The sequence below is a fragment of the Electrona antarctica genome (genome assembly GCF_951216825.1).
Source record: "Electrona antarctica genome assembly, chromosome: 19".
Taxonomy (NCBI): Eukaryota; Metazoa; Chordata; class Actinopteri; order Myctophiformes; family Myctophidae; genus Electrona; species Electrona antarctica.
In genome coordinates, this window is record NC_136800.1 from 19,839,914 (window position 1) to 19,866,417 (window position 26,504).

At 43.5% G+C, this 26,504-nt stretch overlaps 3 protein-coding genes across 3 annotated transcripts; 1 reads left to right on the forward strand and 2 right to left on the reverse strand.

Moving 5' to 3' along the window:
* Nucleotides 1-23: 23 nt before the first annotated feature.
* Nucleotides 24-5,282, reverse strand: LOC306912374 (uncharacterized protein). Its single transcript, XM_079488548.1, has 2 exons — nucleotides 2,523-5,282; nucleotides 24-1,132 (listed from the first exon to the last, which is right to left on the reverse strand). The coding sequence occupies exons 1-2, from the start codon at nucleotides 2,905-2,907 to the stop codon at nucleotides 42-44; spliced, it is 1,476 nt and encodes a 491-aa protein (XP_079344674.1). The 5' UTR covers nucleotides 2,908-5,282; the 3' UTR covers nucleotides 24-41.
* A 155-nt stretch (nucleotides 5,283-5,437) lies between these two features.
* On the reverse strand, nucleotides 5,438-8,468 carry LOC306912375 (uncharacterized protein). Its single transcript, XM_079488549.1, has 4 exons — nucleotides 8,081-8,468; nucleotides 7,802-7,938; nucleotides 6,906-7,011; nucleotides 5,438-6,636 (listed from the first exon to the last, which is right to left on the reverse strand). The coding sequence occupies exons 1-4, from the start codon at nucleotides 8,292-8,294 to the stop codon at nucleotides 5,642-5,644; spliced, it is 1,452 nt and encodes a 483-aa protein (XP_079344675.1). The 5' UTR covers nucleotides 8,295-8,468; the 3' UTR covers nucleotides 5,438-5,641.
* A 4,976-nt stretch (nucleotides 8,469-13,444) lies between these two features.
* Nucleotides 13,445-26,149, forward strand: LOC306943024 (uncharacterized protein). The gene is made up of 15 exons (XM_079529229.1): nucleotides 13,445-13,460; nucleotides 14,049-14,272; nucleotides 14,723-14,825; nucleotides 15,895-16,039; nucleotides 17,405-17,487; nucleotides 17,930-18,037; nucleotides 19,008-19,126; nucleotides 19,402-19,579; nucleotides 20,083-20,180; nucleotides 21,087-21,158; nucleotides 21,514-22,350; nucleotides 22,481-22,717; nucleotides 22,940-23,154; nucleotides 23,249-23,916; nucleotides 24,211-26,149. Exons 2-15 carry the CDS (start codon nucleotides 14,182-14,184, stop codon nucleotides 25,862-25,864), a joined length of 4,608 nt encoding a protein of 1,535 aa, XP_079385355.1. The 5' UTR covers nucleotides 13,445-13,460; nucleotides 14,049-14,181; the 3' UTR covers nucleotides 25,865-26,149.
* Nucleotides 26,150-26,504: the final 355 nt, after the last annotated feature.

Sequence of the window (26,504 nt, forward strand, 5' to 3'; positions counted from 1 at the left end):
CTTTCCTGGGGTTTGTATGTGTTTTGAGATATTTTAGTATTTCAAGTGTCCATGATGTCATGGACACTGGGCTCACTTCCTTCCTGGACTACAATTCCCATAATACTTTGGTGCACTTCTCCTTGTGGGGAGGGCTGTCTAACTGAGAAAACATGTCTGAAAGTGTTTGTCTCGATTTGCAAAGGTTGTTGAGGCATGGCATCTTTGTGAGTTCGCTGGTGTGTGCGTAGGTTGCTCCTCTGAGAAAAACTCTTCCCGCAAGTGTTACACATGTACGGCTTCTCCCCTGTGTGGATCCGCTGGTGAATCTCCAGGTGGCTCACACGGTCAAAGCTCTTGCCACAGAACGGGCAAATGTACCATCTCTCCCTGACGCGGGGAGAGCCCATCAACGTTTTCAGTGTTATGTTGTCCCTGTTTATGTGAAAGGGGAAGGTGGTACTGTTGGTGTGTAGCATTGATATAGCGTCACCTGGGATGCGTCTCTCTGATGGGTATCTGATAGTCACTCTCGTTTGCGAGTGAGCCATCTGCTCCATGGGCTGCCCTGGCTGTGCCTGTCCTGAATTCACACCTGCCCTCTGTTCGCTCTCTGCGTTTTGTACCGTCCCGCCCTCCCTCATCAATGTGTCGATGTACTCCATTTGTGATGGATTACCCTCGAAATGGTCCAATGCATTTTGAATGAACAGGATTTCCTTGTCCATGTTTTGTGAATACGGCGGCTCGGGTCCATAAAAGCAGTCTGAGTCCTCGCTCTCGTCGCTGTCCCCTACAGAAACCGACGTCCAATGGCGCTTGTCTCGTTCCTCCGCGCCGCTGGAGGGCTGTCGGTTCAACTCTGCCACCTGCTGCTCCGGTCCATCCTCTGCGTTGTGTTGTCGGGGTTTTTCCAGCTGTTCGACAATCTGGACATCATCCTCTTCCTTCTCTTCTTTCAGTTTGACTATGAACTCATGAGCATCTCTGCCACCGCCACCATCGTCCTCGCTGTGTTCACGTCTGAACTGCTTGTGCACAACATATTTATCCCTCTGTGTTGTAAGCAGGGAAGGACTTCTATTCACAGGAGCAGCCTTCTCTCTGGCACTCTGCTCGGATGATTTGGTTTGGACACATTCCATTAAAGTCCCTGTGAAGACGGCAGGTTCATGTCAACACAGTATGATGCAAGCAAAACGTGAGTATGTTCAAAACCAAAAGTACAATTTATTTAATTTTTATAGCTTTAAACATTTTGCAAATGCCTCACTTAAGATTTTAAATGGGCTCGCACCTCCACCACTGAAACAGTTCATAGATCGAAGGGAATGTGGTGACAGTCAACAAGGGCAACTACCAGAGGGGACTGCGATGTACCATCCAGATGTAGTGTGTTTGGTAAAACAGTCTTCTCTGTTAGAGCCTCCCATCACACTGGAATAGTCTCCCTACCGAAGTAAGAGAGACCAACTGTTTGACTTTCAAATTTAACATTAACTCTATCTCTAGAGTTAACTAGAGATAGAGGGGTGGCTTAAAGCAAACCAAATTTGTAATCATGGGTAATTATGAGCTTTATTTCTCACTTCTCATATTTCACTGTAATTGTTCTGTACCCCATACTATGTTAGTATGTTTACTTGTCTTGTATTGTATGTTTTTGTATCGATAGTTTTATCACAACTTTCTGCTCAGGGACTAGATGAAAATTTGCTTCTGGCTAACTCTGGCCCATTTACATGGATGTGAGAACCTGTCCCCCAGGTTCTAAGTCAACCGCTTACCTAACCCCAAGGTGGGGAACATAGAGGCCTTAATATGCACATTATACATAAAACTGCACATTACATGCATATTTATTTACATATGACCAGACTATGCACATTACAATTACAACATAATATACGTGTGCACATTTTTTGTGTAGAATAGGGGGGAGAAAATAGTCAGGTTTTGTGAACGTGTTAACAATAATGTTAACATCTCTCTATAGTACTGTGAATATACTTAAATCGAATACTAATACAACTTTTCTAGCCTGGTTACAGTTTCCTAAAGCAGTGGTTCTCAACCTGTGGGTCGGGGGTCCCCACATGATGTGGTGGGTCCCCAGATGAGTGAAGTGGCAATAAAAACAAAGACCATTACTGCATCAAAAGTAAATCAATCTTAACTATGTCAATCATTGGCCCTATTGTCAAATAATATAGAGGCAAAAATTGTGAAAATACAAAAATAGCCGTTCTACAAGCTCACAGCGCACTTATCTGTGGAACAGAGTCATGTAATTCCTCAACTGCTACATTCCAAGTAAAGTGCTGGTCTGTGGTCGGGGTGGGGGGTCCCGGTCCCCCAGTATGGAACCTCTCCCTGCGCTATCGAGTTACATAGCGGGGGGGGGGGGGGGGGGGGGGGGGAGGAGGAGAGGTTGAGGTTCCATTATGGAGCTGAGTTCAAATATTATTTGGGGGAGTCACGGGATGAAAAGGTTGAGAACCACTGTCCTGTCCTGTCCTGCTAAAGGAGCATAGTAGACATACCAGCGGCGGGGGGGAGCAGCTTATTTGGTTGATCTGGTCTCGGAATTGGAAATGTCGAGGAGGAAATCCTTGGTGGTGGTGTAGCTCTGGTCCATAGCTCTAACGCATTAGAGCTATGGACCAGAGCTAGTGGTGGTGGTTGTTCTTTGGAGGACACGGCGGCGGTCTGCTGCTGCCTTTCATGTTCCATGGACACCAGTTTGCGTTTCAACGCCTCGATCTCGCCATCTTTCCGCCTCACCTCCAGCGTGACGGAGGCGACCTCGTCGCCCCACAGCTTGGTGATCTCCAGCACGGCCGCCTTCACCACCACGTCCATGATGGACGTTAATTTGCTCTGGAAAGCCACACAGTCCGCCGCCATGTTCTCCCCGACGACGAGCATCTTCTTTCCCGACACTGTCTTCGTTTAAAACAGTTATACCAGCGCGACGCACGTTTAAAGCCACATTCTATTCCGCGAAGATGAACCCGAGAGCATCTTTTTGGATGTATTATTTAGACATTCCTGCTAACGTTTCCGTGTAAACAACACAAACAGGAAACGCTGTGGAGTCAGCTGATACGAGGCTACGGTGTTCGTCAAGGACCAACACATGACAGCAAGAGCATAGTTTTGAGTTTTAAGAATTTATTGATTACAATAAAACATGGAATTAGTCATGGTTCCACCGCCATAAGAATAAATAAGTATACACTGGACTCTTCTCACATCGTGGCACACATATATATATATATATATAATTAATCTCGTATCGTATTATTGTATCTTATACTACGTTGTGTGGCCGTCAGAGCATAAACAGCACCATCTACAGGAGTAAGTTTTTAACAACAACCTCATTCATGGCCATAAAATAAATATACTGAAGACTGTACAGTAACTGTAAATTCATATCACAAACAAATTAAAACACAATTAAAAAACTTAAACACTTAAAAAAGAAAATGGTCGGACTAATTTAAACCAACTTGTGATTGATTTAACAAGAGTAGCACATGGTCAGAGTGGGACAAGCATAGATATATATATATCTATGGGGACAAGAAGCAATGCAGACACTGCTGTGCTGACTGGGTAAAAATACACACCACACAGGTTGATGTAAATACTCACCAGTCCATGTACATTGTACACATTTGCTGTTTTCTACCATTACCGTAACAGTGCAGGGGTTGACACTAAGCCAGGGCTCAGAGGCACTTGCCCATCGGGCAAGTACAGATCATGTATGTTCACTTGCCCAAAGGTCATGCCTGCTTGCCCAAAAAGTAAATTGTTCATTATAAAATGATAGGTAAACTTTGAATTACCGTTAAATGTAACACTTTTTTACTTTCTGGGGCTGTGCGATAAAAAATGTCAAACCTACATTTTTATGCTAAATACTTACATAGCTATGAATATGACTATGGGACTTGGGTTCACACTTTTAAGTGTAGCAACAGTGAAAACAGAACATTATAGGTAAACATAGCTCTGGTCCATAGCTCTAATGCCATCGCATTTAGAGCTATGTTACTGTCGACTTCCGGGGCTCGCATAAATGCAGACCAGCCTCTCCTCTGTAGCGAAAATAAAAATAATGTTTTATCTACTCACCAATACAAAGACAGGTTGTGTAATTAGAAAGCCTACATTCCTTAGTGGACACACTCTGAAAGGGATTTTCTTTTCACCTGAAGGAAAAATCTTCTCTATGAGGGTTTTCTCTTGGCAATATCGGTAGAGGGCGCAGTGGAGTAACTAAATGTATTTATTTTTCCGGTGAAAACAAAATCCCACTAAGGAAAGTAGGCTTTCTAATTACACAACCCGTCTTTGTATTGGTGAGTAGGTAAAACATTTTTTTTTTCCGCTACAGAGGAGAGGCTAGTCTGCATTTCATGCGAGGCAGGAAGCCAATCAGTTCCATAGCCTCAATGCAACGGCAGCAAGAGCAGTAAGGCTATGGGCCAGACCTAAGGTAAACAGTGCTCTTATTTCACATTCCACAGACCAGAAGACAGAGAGCTCTGGCCACGTTCAGGCATTTAGACAGATATCGTGTTGTGTTTATAGACTGTTGTGTCCCCTCTCAAACGAGTACTTGCCCGGTCGGGCAACCTGAAAGCCAACTCCACCTGCCCGAAGGTTTTATTGACCTTCCAGGGGCAGGTGGGCAAGCCTTAGTGTCAACGCCTGCCGTAACAGTGTCTCTCGCATAGCCAGATGAGCAGAGATCTCTGCCTATTGGTGACTTTGGAACTAAATTCAATGCAGAGGCTAAAACAGCCACTAACAAACCTACACGCTGTACTTTGAACTGACTCAATATGACCACTCCAAAGTCTGCATTTATTCTGCTTAAATTACTTTTTACATTTACAAATTGTTTCCACCAATTTTAGCTAGTTCTGCACAATATAGTGTTTCAGCATCATCATCAGAAATGTGTAATGGCAACATTACATTAACTTTTATAGTAACCCTACCCCTAAGGCAAAGTTGGGCCAGGCACATTGTACTAAAACACTTTTATTCTTGATTTAAAAATAACTAAAATTAAGCTTCACATTTAATATGATTAATCTGTATTAAACAGTCCATCTGATAACATGAAATCTTGGTAACTGGTCTTGCAAGCATATCCTGCATTCACAGCGGTGTCATGTGGCACATTGATCATTTCTTAAAGATTCCATAAATTACACAAATGTAACTTTTAAGAATAGCCAATCTGCATTGTGAGCCTGTAGATTTTCTATTCTCACTAGTTTTGGGTCATGGGGAAACATAAAAAATCTCTTTTGGGTCTCCTTTAGGAGCTACAAAGTTTGGCAACCACTGATGTAGAGTACCAGAGTATTGAACAGACTTGTGTCTCTCTCTGTGTAAATGTACAGTGACAAATACGTCGACAACAACTAAAAAGGGGACTAAACTATTGTTTCTCTGTATTGAAATGCATATTGCAAAAATATAAATAAATTTGCAATGCACATTTTTCCAATTGTCGTTCATCCCTAGTTTTAGCCGATACATTGAATTTTGATGCCATCAGATGTGTCAGTAGACCTGTGACCGTCTGGCTATGTGGGGACTAACCGTAACATGTACGGTTAACACTGCGTAAAGCTCAGTGTGCCGTTTTCTGGTGGGATTTCAGGCTGGACCGCTGGGTAAAGCACTTCCCACACAGTGCACATTCGTAGGGCTTCTCCCCGCTGTGAACCACCGCGTGTCTGATGAGATTGCACTGCTTGGTGAAACTCCTGCCACACTGGAGACAGCTGAAGGGCTTCTCCCCCGTGTGGCTTCTCAGGTGCTCTTTGAGCTGGCTGAACCTCATGAAGCTCTTTGTGCAGTACGTACAGCTGAACCGCTTCTCCCCCACACCCGATCTCCACGGCGTCCTCATCCTCCTGCCCAGGCTGAAAGCACGACTATAGCCAGAGTATGGTGAGGCTGAGAGGGTTGGCACCATCAAACCCTCGTTCTGATTTCTCATGTCCGGTCCTGAGTTTGTGTACTGATGTTGCACCGACTGTGGAATCAAGCTACTGCCACTGGTGGTGGAGTTAATCTGCGCTAACGTGCCTTGACCCTCCTGTGGTATATGAATTGTCTGTGGTCTCTTATAACCAAATGTTCTGGCGCGTCTCTTCATCCGCACTGCATTGACCGCGGGTGAAAGTGATTTCCCCGCTGAATGAAGAGGCGACCCTATATCTTCAGGTATAGAGTGAGTCATAGGCAGGCCACTTTGACAAGCGAAGAGCGAGGAACTTTGTTGATAATGTTCGGTACCGTACAAGAAATTTGGTTCACCCGTGTCTCTGCCAGGATCAGCGGACCACAGCTGCCTGTCCGCTTCCTCCAGGACAAACGTGTGGTCAGAGTCCACCAGGGCGGTGCTCTTGCCTTGCTCCACATCTTCCTTCTCGTGCTTCACTATGAGTTCCACTCCATCATCTTGGAGTCCACTGGGTTGCTGCTCTGGGAAGGAGTTGAGACCTGCTGCTGAGGAAAGTTGCGATCCAGCGTTGGCCGGGTTTTCGACTGAGGCGTAGTGCTGTGCAAAGACGTCAGTCCCGGTAGGATGTGTGTCTTCAAAGCACGGTGTTGGACCAGCTTCAGAAACAAAGAGAAACATAAATGAGGAAACAGTCAATCATAGATTCATAGTACTGTCTGATTTGGTTAGTGCATAGGCAAGTGCGCTAGATATTGTGTGTGTGTGTTAGAAGTTTGCACATAATGGCATGTGTAGTTCCATAACTTACTTTATACTGGTAAATGATAGTCATATTGCATTACTTTCTTCATAAGATGCCTGTTCATTTGCACATACCAGTGGCGTTTATAACAAATAATTTTTGTGTGCACTTTGTTTCACCCACCTATGTTGTCGTGCGAGTCGATCTTCCACACATCCTCATCTGCGGTTTCCTCTTTGATTACGATGGGTCCAGTTTCACCAGCATGTTCCAGTAAGAGTTCTACACACTGCAGCAGGGGGCCATGTATTAAACCACACGCTCAAGTGCTGATTATAAAAAGTATTGAAAATTTAAGTATTAAAATGTTTACCGATAATGGATTAAAAAGTTATTGGAAATTCCTATGAATTAACATTTTCATTAATGTAGTGGCCCCTGGCCTGTTTAGACTATAAAATAAATCACACTTGTGTGAAGTGAGGGGCACCCACTGTGGCTGATCGTCCTTGAATAATTTCACTGTCTAAAAAGTAAATTTCCTTATTGTGTAGTGCTGTTGCAGTCTGACACCATCCTCCTCGAGACATGAATGCAATGTGTTGCAAAATGTATTTATATTGGCCACATGTCTCACGTCTACAATGTTTGTTTTACTGGTGCCCTAAACAAGCATTAAGTCCATAGACTTGGCTGCTATTCCATTTACGTCATAAGTGCTCTAAACAAACTTTTAAAAGCAATGCAAGTGTAAACACTCAGCATCAAGGGTTGGATTGGAAGCAAGTCCCTGCAACATACTAGCGTCATATCCAGTCAGTGTACCGTACATCAAGCCTTGGATCCCTACTGCCCTACTGGAGTGAGTGATTTATGCTTAAGTGCAAAATCTGTCAACTCATAGCAATCAACATATTTACACAAAATCCCCAGTGTTAATATTAATCTGAAGAAGGCTGTGCAAATGGACCTGTGGGTCCCCACACTAAGAATTGTACAGTTTGTGGTAATGTGTGTGTGTGTGTGTGTGTGTGTGTGTGTGTGTGTGTGTGTGTGGTGGGGTGGGGGTCATGAATTACCTGAGGGGGTTGCATAATCTCTTCTGCAGCCACCATTGGTCTGTCCCAGGCCGGGGGCGTGGAGTCCATCTCTTCCTGGTTCAACATTACCTTCACCAGTGGAGGGCATCGTACCACTGCTGGTGGAGGATAAAAACCTGCAGGAAAAACATTAGAACTGTTCAAGGGACTGCTTACCACCAGCACCACGAGTCCACGACACACACACAACTAACGTTACTGGCATTATAGCAGCACATCTGGATGCTAATTGCTAATAAATAAGGCCACTCAATTTACACTTCTTCCTGGTCCTCATCCGTGTTCTCTTCAGCTCTCCCTCCATAGATGCATATTTGTTCTTCAGAAGATCAATGTCTCGTTGACTCTGAGTGATCTCCAGACGCAGAACAGCACAGCTGTCGTCCACACGTCTGTTGATCTCCGCCAGGGCTGCCTTGGCTAAGCTCTCCATGATGGACACCAACTGCGTCTGGAAGCCGCCGTTCTCCATCTTGACAAAACGATTGTTTCGTCTCTATGCAAAACTCGCCGGATTAATAATGATAATAACAGCAACAACAAACTTAAATAATGAAACAATGCTGAAATAAATATCTAGAGTTCGAGGTAACGCTTTGTATTTGCTGTTGTCACTGTGTGCCTCTGTTTTTTTTTCTCTCACAGAATTTGTATGGCACTACGAAATTCTCCTTCCGACGCACAACGTGACGTCTCATACCGTAAATGTTGGACAACACCCGCGGCACAAAACGATCACGGTCGATGACCCGAGCTTCTGGCTAGGCGCTACAGTGGTGCGTTGCTGCCCCTACTGGCTCAAGAAGAAATTACCCCACAACTAGAAAAGTGCCCTTCTGGGCACAGGTCTCCACCAGGAGGATAGGAGTGTGTGTGGTGTTTGGCAAAATGTTTAGGAGTAATATAAACATTTGTATTTGTTTTGTGTGTGTGTGTGTGTGTGTGTGTGTGTGTGTGTGTGTGTGTGTGTGTGTGTGTGTGTGACGCGACTTGGCCTGTTGTAGCGCCACCATGAGGCTGATTTGAAAACTGTCAAGTGGCATTTCTTCCTCAGCCTAGTAGTGGGAATAGGCATGCACAGTTTCACCGCAATCGGACGCTGCGTTGAGGAGTTGTGGCGATTTGTACAAAACGGGCTACTCCTGAAAACTTTAGAAGCCAATCGTAGCCAATCAGGATGGATAATTATGAGAAATCAAACAAATCACATGATCACATGACTATGGAGAGCATGTGTACCAATTTGCGTGAAATTTGGATAAAATCTGAAGGAGTAATATTAGAAAATGTGTTTTACATATGTCGGCCTCCTGGTGGCGCTATAAAGAGCAGATGTGAAAAATTCCAGGCAAAGGTTTTTCCTTGGCCTCTAGGGAGTGTGCATACATGGTTTTACACAGATCGGTGCAGTTATAGGTAAAAACACAAATCGGCCAGTTATAGCGCCACCATGAGGCTGAGTTGAAAATATTCAAGTGGCATTTCTTCCTCGGCCTAGTGGGAATGTTCGTGCAAAATTTCACGGAAATCACACGATGTGTTCATGATTTGCAGAATTTTGTTTGAAACGGAGCACTCCTGCGAACTTTGGAAGCCAATCGTAGCCAATCAGGATGGAGTCTGAAAAATCTGAAAGACCTGTTTTGTTGAATGGCTCTAGAGAGACTGTGTACCAATTTGAGTAATGTTTGGACAAAATCTGTAGGTGTACTGTCAAAACATTTGTTTTGCACAAAGCGGCCTCCTGGTGGCGCTATAACAGGCCAATGTGAAAACTTTGGAGCAGAGGTTCAGCTCTGGCATTCAGGGAGTGTGTGTGCAGAGTATGGCTGCGATCAAGCCAACGGTGCCAGAGATTAGCTGTTCACAGACGGACGGACGGAGTGCAAAACATACTCTCTCCCCATGCCTTCGGCCTGGTGGAGACAATGAAGGGCTAAGTCTACTGCTAAGATTATTGGGGCCAGTGGCCCCTCTCTTGTTGATTGATATCATGGTTTCCCATTGATTGATTGATTGACATTTTTATTTTTCACAGTATGCAGAATGGTTAAATTTCAAACGAAAGCACAAGTCAATACAAAAACTCTTACTTTGTGGACGAACCATGATTAAGCATTTACACTTGTTTATAACAGGGTCCACCTTTTTCAGAGATGTACAGCATTGATAGTTTAACTACTTATTCCCATCAAGTTCGGCAAACACTATATGCACCGTCTTCTCTCCCTATAAAAAAAAATCGTTTACAGTTCAAAATCACATATGAACTGGATGAAATCATGAAATCCTATTTGGAGGGCCAGGAGGGGAGAGAACAGACCAAGTGGAGGTGAACAGAACACTGTCTTCCCCCTCCCAGTGAGCTGCGGCGTTCCTCACAGAAGCATATAGTCCATTAAAGGGCTTGCATGTGACTGCAATTTGTTCATGTTCGCGGAATCACTCTGCACTCCTGGTCTCGGGCAAGGACAAATTGCAGGTTGAAAAAGCCCTTAGGTCTGAACTCGGTAAATTCTGCACCTGGGTCAGTGATAACAAACTATCATTAGAGTCAATGTGGGTGTTATCTAGGGTTGCCACCTTTGAGATCTTGAAATAAGGCACACTCCTGCCACGGCCTTGCTGCGCAGGCGTGTGCGGCAAGGCCGGCAATAGGTTGAAGCAATAAGTTGAAGCAATAGGTTGAAGCAATAAGTTGAAGCAATAGGTTGAAGCAATATAGTTTGAAGCAATAGGTTGAAGCAATAAGTTGAAGCAATAAGTTGAAGCAATAGGTTGAAGCAATATAGTTTGAAGCAATAGGTTGAAGCAATAGGTTGAAGCAATAAGTTGAAGCAATAGGTTGAAGCAATAGGTTGAAGCAATACGTTTAAGCAATAGGTTGAAGCAATAAGTTGAAGCAATAGGTTGAAGCAATAGGTTGAAGCAATAAGTTGAAGCAATAGGTTGAAGCAATAAGTTTAAGCAATAGGTTGAAGCAATAGGTTGAAGCAATAAGTTGAAGCAATAGGTTGAAGCAATAGGTTGAAGCAATACGTTTAAGCAATAAGTTGAAGCAATAGGTTGAAGCAATAGGTTGAAGCAATAGGTTGAAGCAATAAGTTGAAGCAATAGGTTGAAGTTTCCCTTCAACTTATTGTTAATGCTATCCACAACTTTTGAAGTAGAATTTTGTTTTCCAAATGAGCATAACAACATAAAGAGTTCTGATTGTGAATCTGAGTGGTTCTTTAAATGGGCACAATATTTAATTATATTGATTTATATTTATATTAGACTTTAAAACTCAACATTATTAAACAATCAACTATAATAGTCTACTGAAATAGCAGGCTAACCTATCCCCACATCAGCAGCCAAGATGTGGGCTATTGGGCAGGTATTAGAAATACTACTGACATGACATCTTGTAAAAACACGGATAAATAAGATGATAAATAATATAAGGTCCCATACCGAATCGATCTCAGGAGATGTTTGTCAAATGTCAAATGGATTTCGCCCTTACTGGATGTTTGGGTCATGAAGAACTGAAAATGAACTGAACATGAAGAACACGAAAAGATGAAATTACCTACCTAGGTTCCATCATGGAGTCAAATCTTTCCAGTGATAAAATGGCCACCAACGTAATCAAAAAAGTCAACCAAAGAACAAGATTCCTATACAGGATCTCCTCACTGGTCAACAAAAACACCTTGAAGACCCTAACAGGAGCCCTCGTACAAGGTTTCCTCGACTATGCATGCACCTCCTGGACGGTACCACAGCACCTCAAAGGCCCTTAAAACAAGGTTCCAGACTTCCCAAAACAAACTGGTCAGGCTACTACTTGGCCTCACTCCCCGAACCCACCTGGCTGGAATGGCTACAGGACTCTATACTAGGAGCCCGCGGACCCCCATTAGAAAATATATGCCAGCAACCCCCATAAGAGAGGATTTTTACGCAGTGATTCTCAACCCATTTAATTTCAAGTACCAGTTTGACATGCATTAGTCTACGGACCCCCATTTAATGGCATTTCTATCTCTGGGCCCCCAATTCATATTGTAAAATCAATGTTAATTTAACTCTGAGGGTCCATTTGGTTCCATTTGTACACTCAGAGTTACAGACCCATAAGGGTCCATTTGGTTCCAAACTATCATTTAGCTGGGGACCCCCTGGAACTCCCTCAAAGACCCCTGGGGGTCCTCGGACCCCACTTTGGGAACCACTGGTTTAGGCTACTTTAGGTACTGTGTGCCTCCTGCTAGAACAATTGTGCTGACTTTAATATTTCCTGTGTTTTGTTTTGTTCATTATTGTTAAATTCAGTGTTGACGTGTAGAGGCTATTTAGGAAAATAAGGAACAAACTGTGTTCCTTATTGGTTCAATAAGGGACGCATCATTTAATTCTCCAATAAGGGATGATTCTGTATTTTAAGGGACGGGTGGCAACCCTAGTGTTATCACAAGGTAAGAAGAAATGACATACCTTTCTAGTGAAAAAATGGCAACAAAAATAATCAGAACTCAACCACAGAACAAGACTTGAGCAGGATCTCCTCGTGGTCAGTATAGGAATACTATAAGGACACTAGCTGGAGCACTCATCCAATGTAATTTAGACGATGCATGCACCTCATCATGGTACTCTAGCACCCCTGCACCACAAAGGCTTAGAGTGACCTCTTCAAACAAACAGGTACTTGGCCTCACACAGGTCTAGAATTCACTTAACCATTGCTCATTAGGGTGGGATGGCTCAGGGTAGACTAGTACAGCAACTTGCAATGGGCCTGGTCTTCAAGATACTCAAGGGAGCAGAGACTACTTCAATAACGTGAAAGACACAGGCACAACATCAGAGGGAGTTCCATTGATCTTGTTCAACCCAGATTAGGCACACACATCAGGTTAGATTCGTTCTACTGCTAGGCTACAAAAACGTGGAATGCACATAAAACGGCACGTGCTGTCTGAAATTTGTAACTGCATGGTACTAGAAAAGTAATCTAAGTTTAACAACAGAAATTAAATACCACTGTGCTATTTGCTATTACAGTGTTAATAAAGTATTAAATCAATCAGTCAATCCCACCACAACCCATAGGGCCCCAACCTTAGCTAAGTTAGATTTCTCTCAACCCCCTGAACAACTATGTTACTAAGGTCAGGTTTAATGAGATTTTCAAAGACACGTTTTTCTTTTATATATAGTAAAGACCTAGGAACTGGACAAACCTATTGTGTGTAAGTGACAAATTAACTTATAATATTGCATTCATAATTTACCAGTCTCTTGTGAATACATGAATGTGTGAACAAATGAATGAATGCAAGGAAGATAGGCACTTAAAATAACCAAAGAACATTGTATACACAATAGCCTACAGAAAACCTAAAGGATATAGAGTCTTAAACAGGCAGACAAGGTCCTGCACGGCATCGGCATCAAATATAATAGATGGGTCATATAGATTAATTGGACTGATTCTGCAGTTCAATACATGCATGCAGCAATATGAGCCACACAGAAAAAGAGAAAACAGCAAGAGAGACACTCAGGAAGTCAACAGGGGAAGTTTAGTGGTTTTCTTGCGTCACCATTTTCTGCTGCTACTTGTGTCCCCGTGCTCAGAGTGAAGGTAGGAACATTCGCATTCTCTTTCATTTAAAAGCTAATTGTTCTTATATTTCCATGTTGAACCTTGTCACTAACATGAGGTAGAGAACGAGGGATGGTGGACTGAGGGATGTGGATGCAGGTGTCAGAGAGATGGATAGGTGGGGTTAGGCTGTACCTCCAACAGATGAGACTGTATTTTCTAGGCTTAGAGTCACAGGCGTAGAGAGAATACTTTACTTCCGCTATACTGTCAGAAAACCTACAATGGCCGTGACAGGCAGGCAAGCAAGACAAGTGAGCAACAGTAGCTTATGGGCTCCACACTACAGGCACAAGGCCTGAGCTGAGGTGTGTGAGGTACCACCAGTTCAGACGCAAACACGGCAATGACTGAGTTGATAAGATTCAATAATTACTCCAGTAAAATATGAGAACTAAGAGTAAGGGTGTGGCCTGATTATTGAAAATAAAACAAGGGCATGGGGGGGAAGTGTAGAGTGACATACAGTTATGCGGTGGATTCAGTAGCACTGTTTCATTTTGGACTGCTGAGTGTGTTCTGACATTAGTGTACACGTGAACTTAACTTCTTTATTCAACTTCGCAGGGTTGTCTGCAAGACAGTGGCAATATGCCCTGACACTGCACTATACATAATACATACAACAAACAAACAAGCACCACTTCTGAACAGAACAGGCCAGTCTGGATGTTAGCTGTGCTCTGTTGAAGGGAAGAAGATGCGGAGAGTCCGGAGAAAAGTGGCGAACAAGGAGAAGGTGGTGTTTGGTTGTGATCTGGTGGAGCATCTGACTGCTTGCAGTCAAGAGAGTAAGTCAAGGACTTGCATTCCATAATGATACTGTACATTCTGTTCTGGTCGACTGGTCCGTCTGTCTCTGACAATATAATTCAATTATAAACATTCAAACAAATAATAATCTAATCCATTCTTGGGAATATAGATAATCATCCAATGTAAATGTTATATTATCTTCAGATAAAATATGCATCTGCATTGGAGGAAATCATAGGAGATATAAATGATTACATCCTCTAAATTGTCCACAGTTGTACTATTTTTGAGTAAAGGTCTCGGTAATAGTATAACATTTTAATGTTAATTTACAATAGTATACTGGTTTTAGTCAATAATCAACAGTCTATAATCAATTATCAGTATTCAGTATCCCTTAAAAGTCCACTCAATAATATTTCCCTCAACATTTGATTTGACTGTTACTGTCCATTCCACACTGCATTTGTCTTCTTCTTCCTCAGTTCCACCGGTTCTTCAGAGCTGCTGTGAATTTATTGAAGAGCATGGAATTGTGGATGGAATATATAGGTTGTCTGGGGTGTCATCCAACATACAGAAATTAAGGTGAGATACTGTGTGTGTGTGTGTGTGTGTGTGTGTGTGTGTGTGTGTGTGTGTGTGTGTGTGTGTGTGTGTGTGTGTGTGTGTGTGTGTGTGTGTATGCAACTGTAGTATTTACTATAAAAACCCATTAAGACATGAGGCCGAATCTACAAATGTCTTCTAAAACAGCTTTCTGGGGGGCACGGTGGCACAGTTGGTAGTGCTGTCGCCTCACAGCTAGAAGGTCCTGGGTTCGATTCCCGCTCGGGGCGCTGTGGGTGCTGGTGGCGTGTTTCCTCCTCCGCGTCATCAGTGCCCTTACCCGAGGCGGGGTTGGCAAAAGGGCCCTTCTGTGTGGAGTTTGCATGTTCTCCCCGTGTCCCCTAGGGTAGACCCTCACAAAAATCATGCAGTAATCCTGGTCTCTAAACTGCCTGATGGAGGGGAAAGGAACTGGTTGGAATAACGTGTTCCTTCCACACGCTACGTCCAACCAGGGAAACTCCCCCCTGTCAGGTGTAAAGGAGCAACTTGGACACTCAGGCATGAAGGAAGCATGAGTTCAAGTCCGTTGCTCTCCCCATGTCCCCCATATATGGGGACTAGGTTGGCGGAGGGTGTGTAGAGCCCAGGATCACATTAGATAATTGACACAGGGGTGAAAAATGGGTTACAAAATTGTGGGATAAAAATTATATATAAAAAACTATTATATATATATATATATTATTATATATAAAAAACAGCTTTCTGAAAAACCTATGTTGCTATATGTCGTTGCTGTTCTTATCCCCCCCTTACCCCCCCCCCCCCCACACACACACACACACTCACACACATAAAGTAATGCCTCTCTTCATCATACTACAGCGTCACACAAAAGCAGTAAATCTGCTACTTTTGAGTTTTAATCATGAAAAGTAATAACAGTTTTGGACATATGAGCTATACTGTATGATGACAAATTATTGTATTTATTTGTGTGTGTGTGTGTGCGCGTGCGTGCGTGCGTGCGTGCGTGCGTGCGTGCATGCGAGTGAATGAGTGCATGCATGTGCATTTTTAACCATAAGCTTGTCTGCCTGTCCAGGAGTGAGTTTGACAGTGAAGTGAGCCCAGATCTCTACAAGGAGCTGTACCTGCAGGACATACACTGTGTTAGTTCTCTGTGCAAGGCCTACTTCAGAGAGCTGCCCAACCCCCTGCTCACATATCAGCTCTATGACAAGTTTGCTGTGAGTAACTCTTTCCATCTTTTCTCAGAGACAGTGGCCATGTCATCAAAGTCACAGCAAAGTTAACCACTTTCTACTTGGTACCCTATTATGGACATTTCATTATAGGTGAACATATTTTAAAAAGAGCCACTTTGAAGATTTTCAAAAACAGCTTACAGTCACATCACACATGTGTTGTGAGCTTGCAGATTGTCTATGTCTATATTGTCTATGTTCTGCTGTTTGTTGTATATGACTAAGAATATAGGCCTAGGACTTAAGTGATTTAAGTAATATGTAATTTTTAAAGTTATTGAAGTTTAAAAACAGTTTTAACAAGCTGCTCTGCATCGCAACAACAAATATATTTAACACATAAGTTTATGATATTACGGTGTGTGTGTGTGTGTGTGTGTGTGTGTGTGTGTGTGTGTGTGTGTGTGTGTGTGTGTGTGTGTGTGTGTGTGTGTGTGTGTGTGTGTGTGTGCGTGCGTGCGTGCGTGCGTGCGTGCGTGCGTGCGTGCGTGCATGCGTGCGTGCGTGCGTGCATACACAATTGCACGTACAGCATCTCAAAGTCTAATGGGCAGATTTCCATGAAACGTAATGTGCCCAGCAAGAATGCACCCTAGGCTAGGCCTACAAATTTTGTGTCCCCATGGGCTTTCCACTAGTGCCACCCTCAGGCCAAAATGTCCAGATATCTCAAATGATTAATGGCTATATATTGCAATTTGCAATGAAACTCGACTCGAAATTTGACTTTCCTTCTAGTACCACCTTCAGGCCAAAATGTCAGTTTGCACACAAGATATCTCATAATCATATTTTTTTAAAATATATAAATGTTTTTTTTGTTTTTATTTTGCCTTTTCATCGATAGATGTACAGTAGGTAGGGAGAGAGATGGGGGAGAAGACACAGCAAAGTTTGTCAGGATCGGGACTTGAACCCGTGACACACTGTCATGCTGAATTAAACTAACTAAACTAGCCCAGGCCATGTGTCATAATGTAAAAGGCAGATTGCAGGATGAACCCTATGGATTTGGTAACATAGTGGCTGGCAGCATGGCCTCTAAGGGCTGCCACTCAGCAGGGCTTTTAAAAGCCACTTGCTCAAATACTTTTTCACAAGAAAAGCTCATCCAGTTACCCAGTTCACTTTGAACTCTTGTTTTATTATGGCATGTGTTAAAAACTGATTGACCAATAAAGAATGTGTGCAAGGGCCTTTAGCCTTGTTTACCTAAAAAACCCACATGCATGGTATTGTTACTACAGGCCTTTAGCCTGGTTTCCTAAACCCCACATGCATGGTATTGTTACTACAGGCCTTTAGCCTGGTTTCCTAAACCCCACATGCATGCTTTTGTTACTACAGGAGGCTGTGGCCATTCAGCTGGAGGAAGAACGTCTGGTAAAAATCAAAGATGTGCTTAAAGAGCTCCCACCACCCCATTACAGGTAATGACACTGCCAAATCCTGAGAGTACATTTAACTGGTGAGAATTGAATCTCTAAATAGTGCCATGCCTTATTAATCACTTAAACCCTATACTATTATTATTTAACTGACCGGAGTCACTCAGGACTCTATATACTAAGCCCCCTCACTACACTAATCTATCTATCAAAAATATCCAATCTACAAGCCGCAACGACAGCGACGTTAGCAAGCTTGTGGATCTGCTATTTTCGCAAAATGCTTTCCCCAGAATCGGGACACATTCATGTGGTTACTGGATGAAATTGACTAAATCTTCTCTGCATTTGCCCTGAGTCCTACTTGTTAGATTGATCCCTTTCGCTATCCTCCTCTGAACTCCATTCAGTCAGTCCTTTAATTTGGACTGTTTCCATTTTTATTTCTTTGTTTTAAAGCATCCCTATACTTGGTTTCTTTCAGGACACTGGAGTTTCTGATGTGTCACCTCGTCAAGATGGCTTCTCATTCCGAAGAGACCAACATGCATGCCAGGAACATAGCCATTGTCTGGGCCCCTAATCTGCTCAGGTGGGTTCATGTCTGTTATATGTTGGGTACAGGTCTGTGTTAACTCTGAGAGCATAAATGTCACTTTCAATTTAATGCTACATTTGAAAGAATAAAACATTATTTTAACCAATCTGGATAGTAGAGTTTGTTAATACCAGTAAGACGCCTAAAGGGCGAGGTCGCGTGCACGCATCTGCCTGGGTGACGGCAGACTGCTGTGCGAGCACTGGCGCTTTGGCATGGGGGGTCAGATCAACATATGGAATGAATTCTGTACTGGCCATATATGGAGCGTGCCTTGAGTGTACAGGGTTTGATGAGGTCATATCAATATATAGAATGTCAGAACAGGTCAGCTCCATATGGAGATCTAAGGGTGTCAGGCTGCGGGGGCAGTGTGTTGAGTGTACAGGGTTTGATGAGGGCCCAGGTAGGGCCGGGCCTCAATTTTTGGGCCTGTTGCGAACTCTACTAATAACTTTGGGGCGGCCCGTCTAGAGTTTGAATGGAGGTTTGAAGTATCAGTCAAAAGGGAGACATCGAAGAGGAAGGATGGGTGGGGGTGGATCAACACGAGGCGTGACTATATATGGAGGCGTGACACGAGTGACGGGAAATGCAGGTTTTCATAGTAAACTGCGACCTATGGTCACAATAATTTGCACATCTGCGGTGGTTGGATGTGCTCTCGCTATTCGCTACTCTTCAATAAAGTAATTTGAAGTAGATGGCAGATCATGGCACGCCGGATTGGACACTAAATGGACTGGCTTCTTTATTGTATAGGTTGGTCTCAAAGGAGACCTCTCTTTTACAGGACAGACAGATCATTTATGGAGTCTAACTTTAAATTGACAGTCTAAATCTTGCAGTGTATCTTGAAGCATCCTTGAGCAAGATGCCCGTGTATTCTCTTCACTTTCACACCTGTCATGCTATGTAAACTGTCATATAAATGGAGGATTTCACTTTTGTCACATACATGAAGGTCCAAGGACATTGAGACATCTGGGTTCAACGGTACAGCAGCCTTCATGGAGGTGAGGGTCCAGTCTATTGTGGTCGAGTTTATACTCACCCACATGTCACAGCTGTTCCCTGAACAAGGTAATTCATCCCCATTCTGTCACACACACGCACGCACGCGCGCGCGCGCGCACGCACGCACGCACGCACGCACGCACGCACGCACGCACGCACGCACGCACGCACGCACGCACGCACGCACGCACGCACGCACGCACGCACGCACGCACGCACGCACGCACGCACGCACGCACGCACGCACACACACACACACACACACACACACACACACACACACACACACACACACACACACACACACACACAGCTAACTAACCTCCCCCTGCCTCACACAGCCGGTGTACAGGTGTCAAGGCGGAAGTCCCTTCCATCCCCTGCAGCAGTGTCCAATCACGAGGAGCGATTTTTCCGGCATGCTACCGTTCAGTGTACTAACAGCTATGGTAATATCAGCCCTGGTGACGGTCCGCTTGCCATGAGACCCTACCATTCTATCATTGAGAACACTGACAAGTAAGTGATGAAAGTGAGATTTACAAGCCATTAAGAATTGATGCTGATTCTACAGAGCTTATGTTGCTCTACATGTGGTTCTCAAACCTTTTCATATCAAGGACCCCCCAATATTCTATGTAATTGGCCGCCAATCCCCATCTGAAAATATTGTGTTCCTGGGACGCCAGAAGCAAAAGTTTCAGTTAAAAATGTTTGCTTTAAAAACGATATACTCAAATATTCAAGAGCACAATTAATGTTAGACACAAATTCCGACACAAAGTGACATCTGTGAGCTTGTATATCTGCTATTTTTGAATATCCAAAGTATAAAATAAAGGATAAAATGTATCTATTTATTAGGATTTTTGTTTTACAAGGCATTTCAAATGGATAAAATGGTTGAAATCTAAAATGACACACATGCTTTCCCGATCTTAACGGTTTAATAGCACCAGGAAGAGAGACACTCTAGGTACACGAATGCACTGGATGATGTCTCTGTGTGTTATTTACTCCAGGGGGAAAGGTTCCATCAAAGGAAGGAAGTGGATGTCCATCTTCAACATCGGAGGACGGTTCCATGACCAACGGCGGAGGAACAAGCACTCAGTCAAAGGTACTGTACATGGCAGTGTGACCTCACCCCACCTAGTGGTTCTACTGTAATCCATACCTGCACATAAAGAATAAATTGTCAAAACCGACAGACACACTAACCACTTTCACTTAATAGCAAAACGTTTGATTTGACTACTCTTTTGTAGTATGACGAACTGTTCAACAACAAAGTAGCAAATTCCTATGACATAATGACTGGAGAATTTTATTTGCTGCATTCAATCATATACGTTGCCCAACTTGCCCCCAAATAACCTTTTTACTCATCAATTAGCGGTACTCACCCCGTGAAGCCTTGAATTCACAGAGAATTTTAGTTTTTGGCATTATTCTTTCACAGTGAATGAAGAATCCAACTATATCAAAAATCTGTTTATAAAATCCCAAACAACTCTCACAGTAGCCTAGTATATTTGGAGAGAACATGGTGTGTAGTACTCAGAATACGAGGGACATTGGATTGGATTATACTTTGAGAGTTGTGTTGGAGTTTATATAGATTTGAGATGAAGTTTTGCTGTTATTCATTTTCTATTTTCTTTATTTCATCAAGTAGGCCTACTGTATGTTTTACATTTTTGGGTTCTTCATTAATTAAGAAATATGACAAAAACTCAAATTCTCCATGAAATCAAGGCTTCACAGGGTGATTGAAACAAAACTTATTTTGGCAGTTAATTTAAGTAGCTTATTCCTTAAAGGGATTTGATTGGATTTGCTATAGGTGACAGGTACCAAGCTAAACATTGCTAGTTTAATCAATAACCGAGGTCCCTAGTAGGGTCTCTCTTCAGTTTGAATAAACGTTATGTTGAGCTTTGTATTGTCCAGAAAATATCCCTGATCTGGGAGTGGGAGGGAGGATTCCTGTTCAACCAACCATTCGCCCAACTCTTCTTTTTAGAGAAAGACAAGACTCCTTTGAGACCAGCCAAGAGCATGGACTGCCTGATCTCCCCATCCAGTCCCAAAGACGGTACTGGTGGTTGTTCCCTCAACCATCTCTAATATAAAGGGCTTACATGCACCGTTTTAGAATTGACTAGGCTTTTACGGAATACTGTATGCTAATAGAGTAATGCATGTGATAATGTAGCTGCTGTTTGATAATACAATAATTACATTTAACTTAGGTTTGACTTAGATTACCAGATGAGTTGAGTTTAATAGAATATAAAACAAAATAGTTTCCTTTTATAGTCAGAACTTGCTTTAATAATAATAATAAGATTAATAATAATAATAATAGTTATCAATAATACTAATTATTATTATTATTTGTACAGTAGCAGTAGAGCAGTTCTAACCCATATTTATATCATATATTCCAGGTTCCAGACATTCTCGTCCGCCCTCAACCATCATGTCTCCGCTGGCTGTGACCTCTCCCCAGGTGGGCTCGGAGGTCACTGCCGGGGGTCTCGGTGGCAGCGGGTATGCCGTGACATACCGCAGGGGCACCGGGGTGGTGAGTGGGGGTTCTGGTACCCAGGGCACGTATAACCTCCTCGATCCCAAAGAAGCAGCGGCCACGGGAGTGAACGAGGACCAGCCCCACCAGTCCAGATCCCCGGGAAAGTCATCTAAAACGGGCCGGCGGGCGGCCATGCACATCACGGGTCCTCAGTATGTTACCGTGCCCCTCCACATCACCTCCAACCTGGCTCTGATGCTGCAAGGGGGCGGGGGGGACAGAGTCATCCAATGTGGCAGAGAGAAGGACAGAGGGGACAGGGCAGAAGGGAAGGAGGGAGGGGAGAAGGCAAAGTTGAAGGACGCAGGGGGAGAAATGGAGCAGGGGAAGGAGGGTGGAAGGGCCGATGTCAAGATGGAGGACATGAAAGGGGCCAAGCGGAACGGACAACACGTGAGACAGGAGGAGGATGCAGAAAGGGGGAGGGAGGAGAAATGTAGAGCAGATGAGGAGGCGAAGGGTGTTAAAGAGACAGATGAAGAAATGAAAGAGAAGAGAGATGAGGAGGTGGAAAGTAAAGAATGTATATCAGAGCCTCTGCAGGTAGAGGGAGCTGATAGCAGAGAGAGAGAGCAATGTTCTGAGGACCTTCTGGTCCTCAGAACATTGCTCTCTGGCATGGAAGAGAACAGCGATGATGATGATGATAACAACGCTGAAGACACTGAAGATGAAGCTGACTATGAATACATGGGTAATTTGATTATTTCATAACCACATACACATTTATTATAAATGCTGTCCACTTAGGCTGATTGGAAAACTGTCATGAGACAAGACAAGACCTTGTCAATTATTTCAAATTTGTTATCTCTTTTCTTTAGTTCCTGATGAAGAGGCGAAGGGTGTTAAAGAGACAGATGAAGAAATGAAAGAGAAGAGAGATGAGGAGGTGGAAAGTAAAGAATGTATATCAGAGCCTCTGCAGGTAGAGGGAGCTGATAGCAGAGAGAGAGAGCAATGTTCTGAGGACCAGAACTCTGGCATGGAAGAGAACAGCGATGATGATGATGATAACAACGCTGAAGACACTGAAGATGAAGCTGACTATGAATACATGGGTAATTTGATTATTTCATAACCACATACACATTTATTCTCTCTTTTCTTTAGTTCCTATATAAAATATACATATATGCACCTTTCTATTTATACAACATTAATAATCTACCAAGAAAGGAATGTTTGATACATCACTGTGACAGTGATCCACTTATTCTTGCTTGCAGCATAATGTAATGTAATATGAATGTTGCTAATCGTAGACTGGCTAACATTTTCAGAAATGAAACCTGGACAGCATATAACTGTTCCAGACTCCCCTATCTCGGATACCGGTGTGTGTGGAGATGACAGCGGAGATGACAGTGTGTCTGATGTCAGTGATGTGTCTCTTATCTTCTCTACTGAGATTGAGGTTGATGAGGAGGAGCTGTCGGGATATGTTCAGGATAACTTTAACTTCCTGGATGACATGGACTGCAGTGTCTCCAACCAGGTACGTGTTAGTGAGCGTGTGTGCAACTAGGACAACAGACAGACATTACAAAGTAATGTATAAACTTGTCTCTCTCTGTCTTGTATTTCCACAGATAAATGAGTTCTCTGTGGAAGCTCCATTTTATGAAAATGAGTACGAGTTCATGGAGGAACACATAACTCTGCCACCGCCATCCACGGAGACAGCCCAGCGGCGGAGGTCTGTAACGGTCCCACAACTAGAGGCACAGATACCAACCCAGATGCGCTCGCACAGGCCGCTGTCCGATGCGGTGCGGTGCGGTGCACGGGCCGATGCGTGTGAACGACATATGAAGTCCCGCAGCCTGCCTTTCATGTCTCTACCCTTCCTCCCAGCCACAATGTCCTCCGAAGACGAGGATGTCGACGACGAGGATGATGGAGATGATAGTGACGGGGAAGATGATCACATGTTCTATAAATCTCTCCCATCTGGTTACCTGTTCTCTAACCGGTCTGCGCCAGGTGCTGATGGAGGAGACATCTCCTCCTCACCCCTACTGACAGCTCTGGAACCAGAGAGTCTTATTGTGAACGCTAGTGTTGGTCAGTCACAAAGCCCTGAGCCCACTCAGCCCACACCACTGGACAGTGAATGTGTCACACAGAATGAACTGAGCGTTGAGAGTATGGAGCAGGGGGAGCTAAACCACGAGGAGGAACCAGAGCAGAGGAGGCAGCTGAAGGGGGGTGATGATGAGGAGGAGGAAGATCCAGACTCAGAAACGCTGATACAAAAGTAAGTGAATGGTTTTTCACTTATCCTTTTTGTCTGACAAAAAGTCTTGACCAGATCAATGCATTTAAATTTGAAAGATTGTTTGTGAGAACAAAGGAATCAGCCAATCCACATTTTTGTGTTTAATTTATACTAAAATAAAGTACTAAAATGCACTAAAATGCGTTACTTTCGGTCGTAGACAAAGTATAATTTTGGTTTAAATATAAAATAGTATAGTAGTCAAAAGTATATGCATTAAGTATATTATACTCAATGAGTATAACACAGACATTTTTTATATTCCACCTACAGTGCTGCAACAGAAGACATCCACCATTTAGTTGACGCGGGCGTCACAGAAGAGTATGAAACTCCATGTGACAAACCCTCCACTTCAGAGTCTTTAGCTGCCTGCCATGAGGAGTTTCCCACACCAAGGACTGAGGACAATGATGAAACAGACAATTTGGCATGCATGCAAATTATAGATGAGGTCCAAAACATGGCACTGATCTCACATCCAATCTCTGAGACGGTTTCTTGTTCTATGCAGGAGGAAACTCCAGATTTGTTCGCAGAGGTTTTGGAAGATTCCTCTGGAAGCATGCCAGAGCTTCATAAAATTAATGTTACAACAGACAGGGAAGAAGTGAAGGATCGAGAGGGAAATATAGTAGAAGAGGGGATCAATACAGTAAAAGAGGGCATGAATATGGTACAAAATGGAGTAGGAGAGGAACAGAAGATTAGTTTGGAAAAGTGCCATGCTTTAAGAATAGACCGCCACAGTTCCGATTTGGCAATGACAGAAAGTGACGAGGAGAAGCTGGAGGAAGATGATGCTCTTGGGTATCAAGACATCTGGAACGAGATTGAGGACATTATATGTGAAGAGCTAGAATATGGCAAAGGTACGCATGGTGAGGAGAAGGATGCAAGAGAAGGTGTGTGCAATGTCAGAGAGGGAGATCAGCAGACAGGGCAAGATCATGAAGATGTGGACCAGGAGGCCGGCAGTGGGACAACAGTTTCAGAAGAACAGAGGAAAGAAAAGGATGAGATAGAGGCCTTCAAGACAGAAATCACCACAGAGCTCATGGAGGAATGTACAGATCTGTGTTTGGTGGAGGGACAACCCTCGGAGGACCAAGAGACGATGCTAGATGTACCGATAAAAGAGATCGACTCACCACTGCTAGCCCAAGCGGATATTGATATTCCAGAGACGTACGCCGCAAAGGAAGAAGAAAAGCTGCGGGAGCACCAGCAAGATGAGGATGACGGGAATTCAAACGAACAAGAAATACGGAGTGAAGAGAAGGTGATGAAAGAGGAGCAATCTCAAGCACTGACGGTTGTGGGTGAAAAAGAGAAAACACAGGGTGAGGTCAGGACCGAGGGCACGGTTGTCCCAGGGCCGGGCAAATGCGAGGATGGAGAGAGCAGGCCACGTTATGAGCCAGGGGTAGGCCGAACACTGGTGTTCTCCAAACAGACGCCACCTAAAGTGTACCACGCAAAGTCGGTGCCAATCGTGCCGCCCAAACCACAGCACTGTAGGCTGACAGCGCTGAGCCTTCGACAGCAGCAGCGGCAGCGGGACAGATGGGATGTAAACAGAGAGAGGGAGTCCTCCTCATCAAGAGTTGCAGTGGCAGAGCACAAAGAGAGGGACACAGAAGAGACAGGACCAGGCGGACAAGACAAAGCATGCACGGGAGAACGAGGAGAAGAGGGGGAGCATGAGGAGAGCACGAGAGGGAAAATGAAGAAGCTGGTTCTCAGGGGAGGAGAGAAGGAGAGCGAAAAGAGGAGGGATGGGGAGGAAGGGCCCACGCCCAGCCCCAGACACGGCCCCAGTATGTGTTTTGACGAAGCTGTTGCCATGGCTACCATGAGGCGAGAGAGGGAGAGGGAGAACAGTGAGAGGGAGAGGCAGAGAGACAGGGGACATGAAGTTCAGTGAAGGCAGGAGGAATGCCTTTTCAGTCAGTGTTTTATATCAAAGAGTCTGTTGTAAAAGATGAATTGAGAGCAAAGCTTTTTTTTCTTTTCAAAGATTATAATTATGTATGTCTTATTTGTTAAGACAATCTGTTTTACAGAAGCTGGGGGTCTTTTCATTTGAGAATATTATTTTTACAAATTTATTTTTGTATAACTATGTTCTGTTTTGTAGTCTACACACTTCAATAACAGTTCAAGGCTAGCAACTAACATTGTAGACTAGCTACACCTCCTGCCAGCTCACTCAAACATGCAAGTGGAATATCTAACCATTACAAAATATAAAATGTGCGCAAATGAATGAATGAATAATTAATTTGTAATAAAAAAATAAATGTTAAATGGAATGTGTCATGTGAATAAAATTGAATTTCAACTTTAAAACACTTAAAGGTAGGGTAAGTGATTTCAATAAGTGTACTCATTGCTGTAGAGTGTTTGTTCAGTAATAGCAGTCTTCATGTCACTCCAGATTTTTTATTAAACAGAAAATAAAACATTTGGTCAGGATACCACTTTTATCCAATCAGTATAGCGTACAATTCACCACAAAGACGCTAGGTCTAGTTAGGGGTTCAAGTCAAGAGATAAAATTAAAA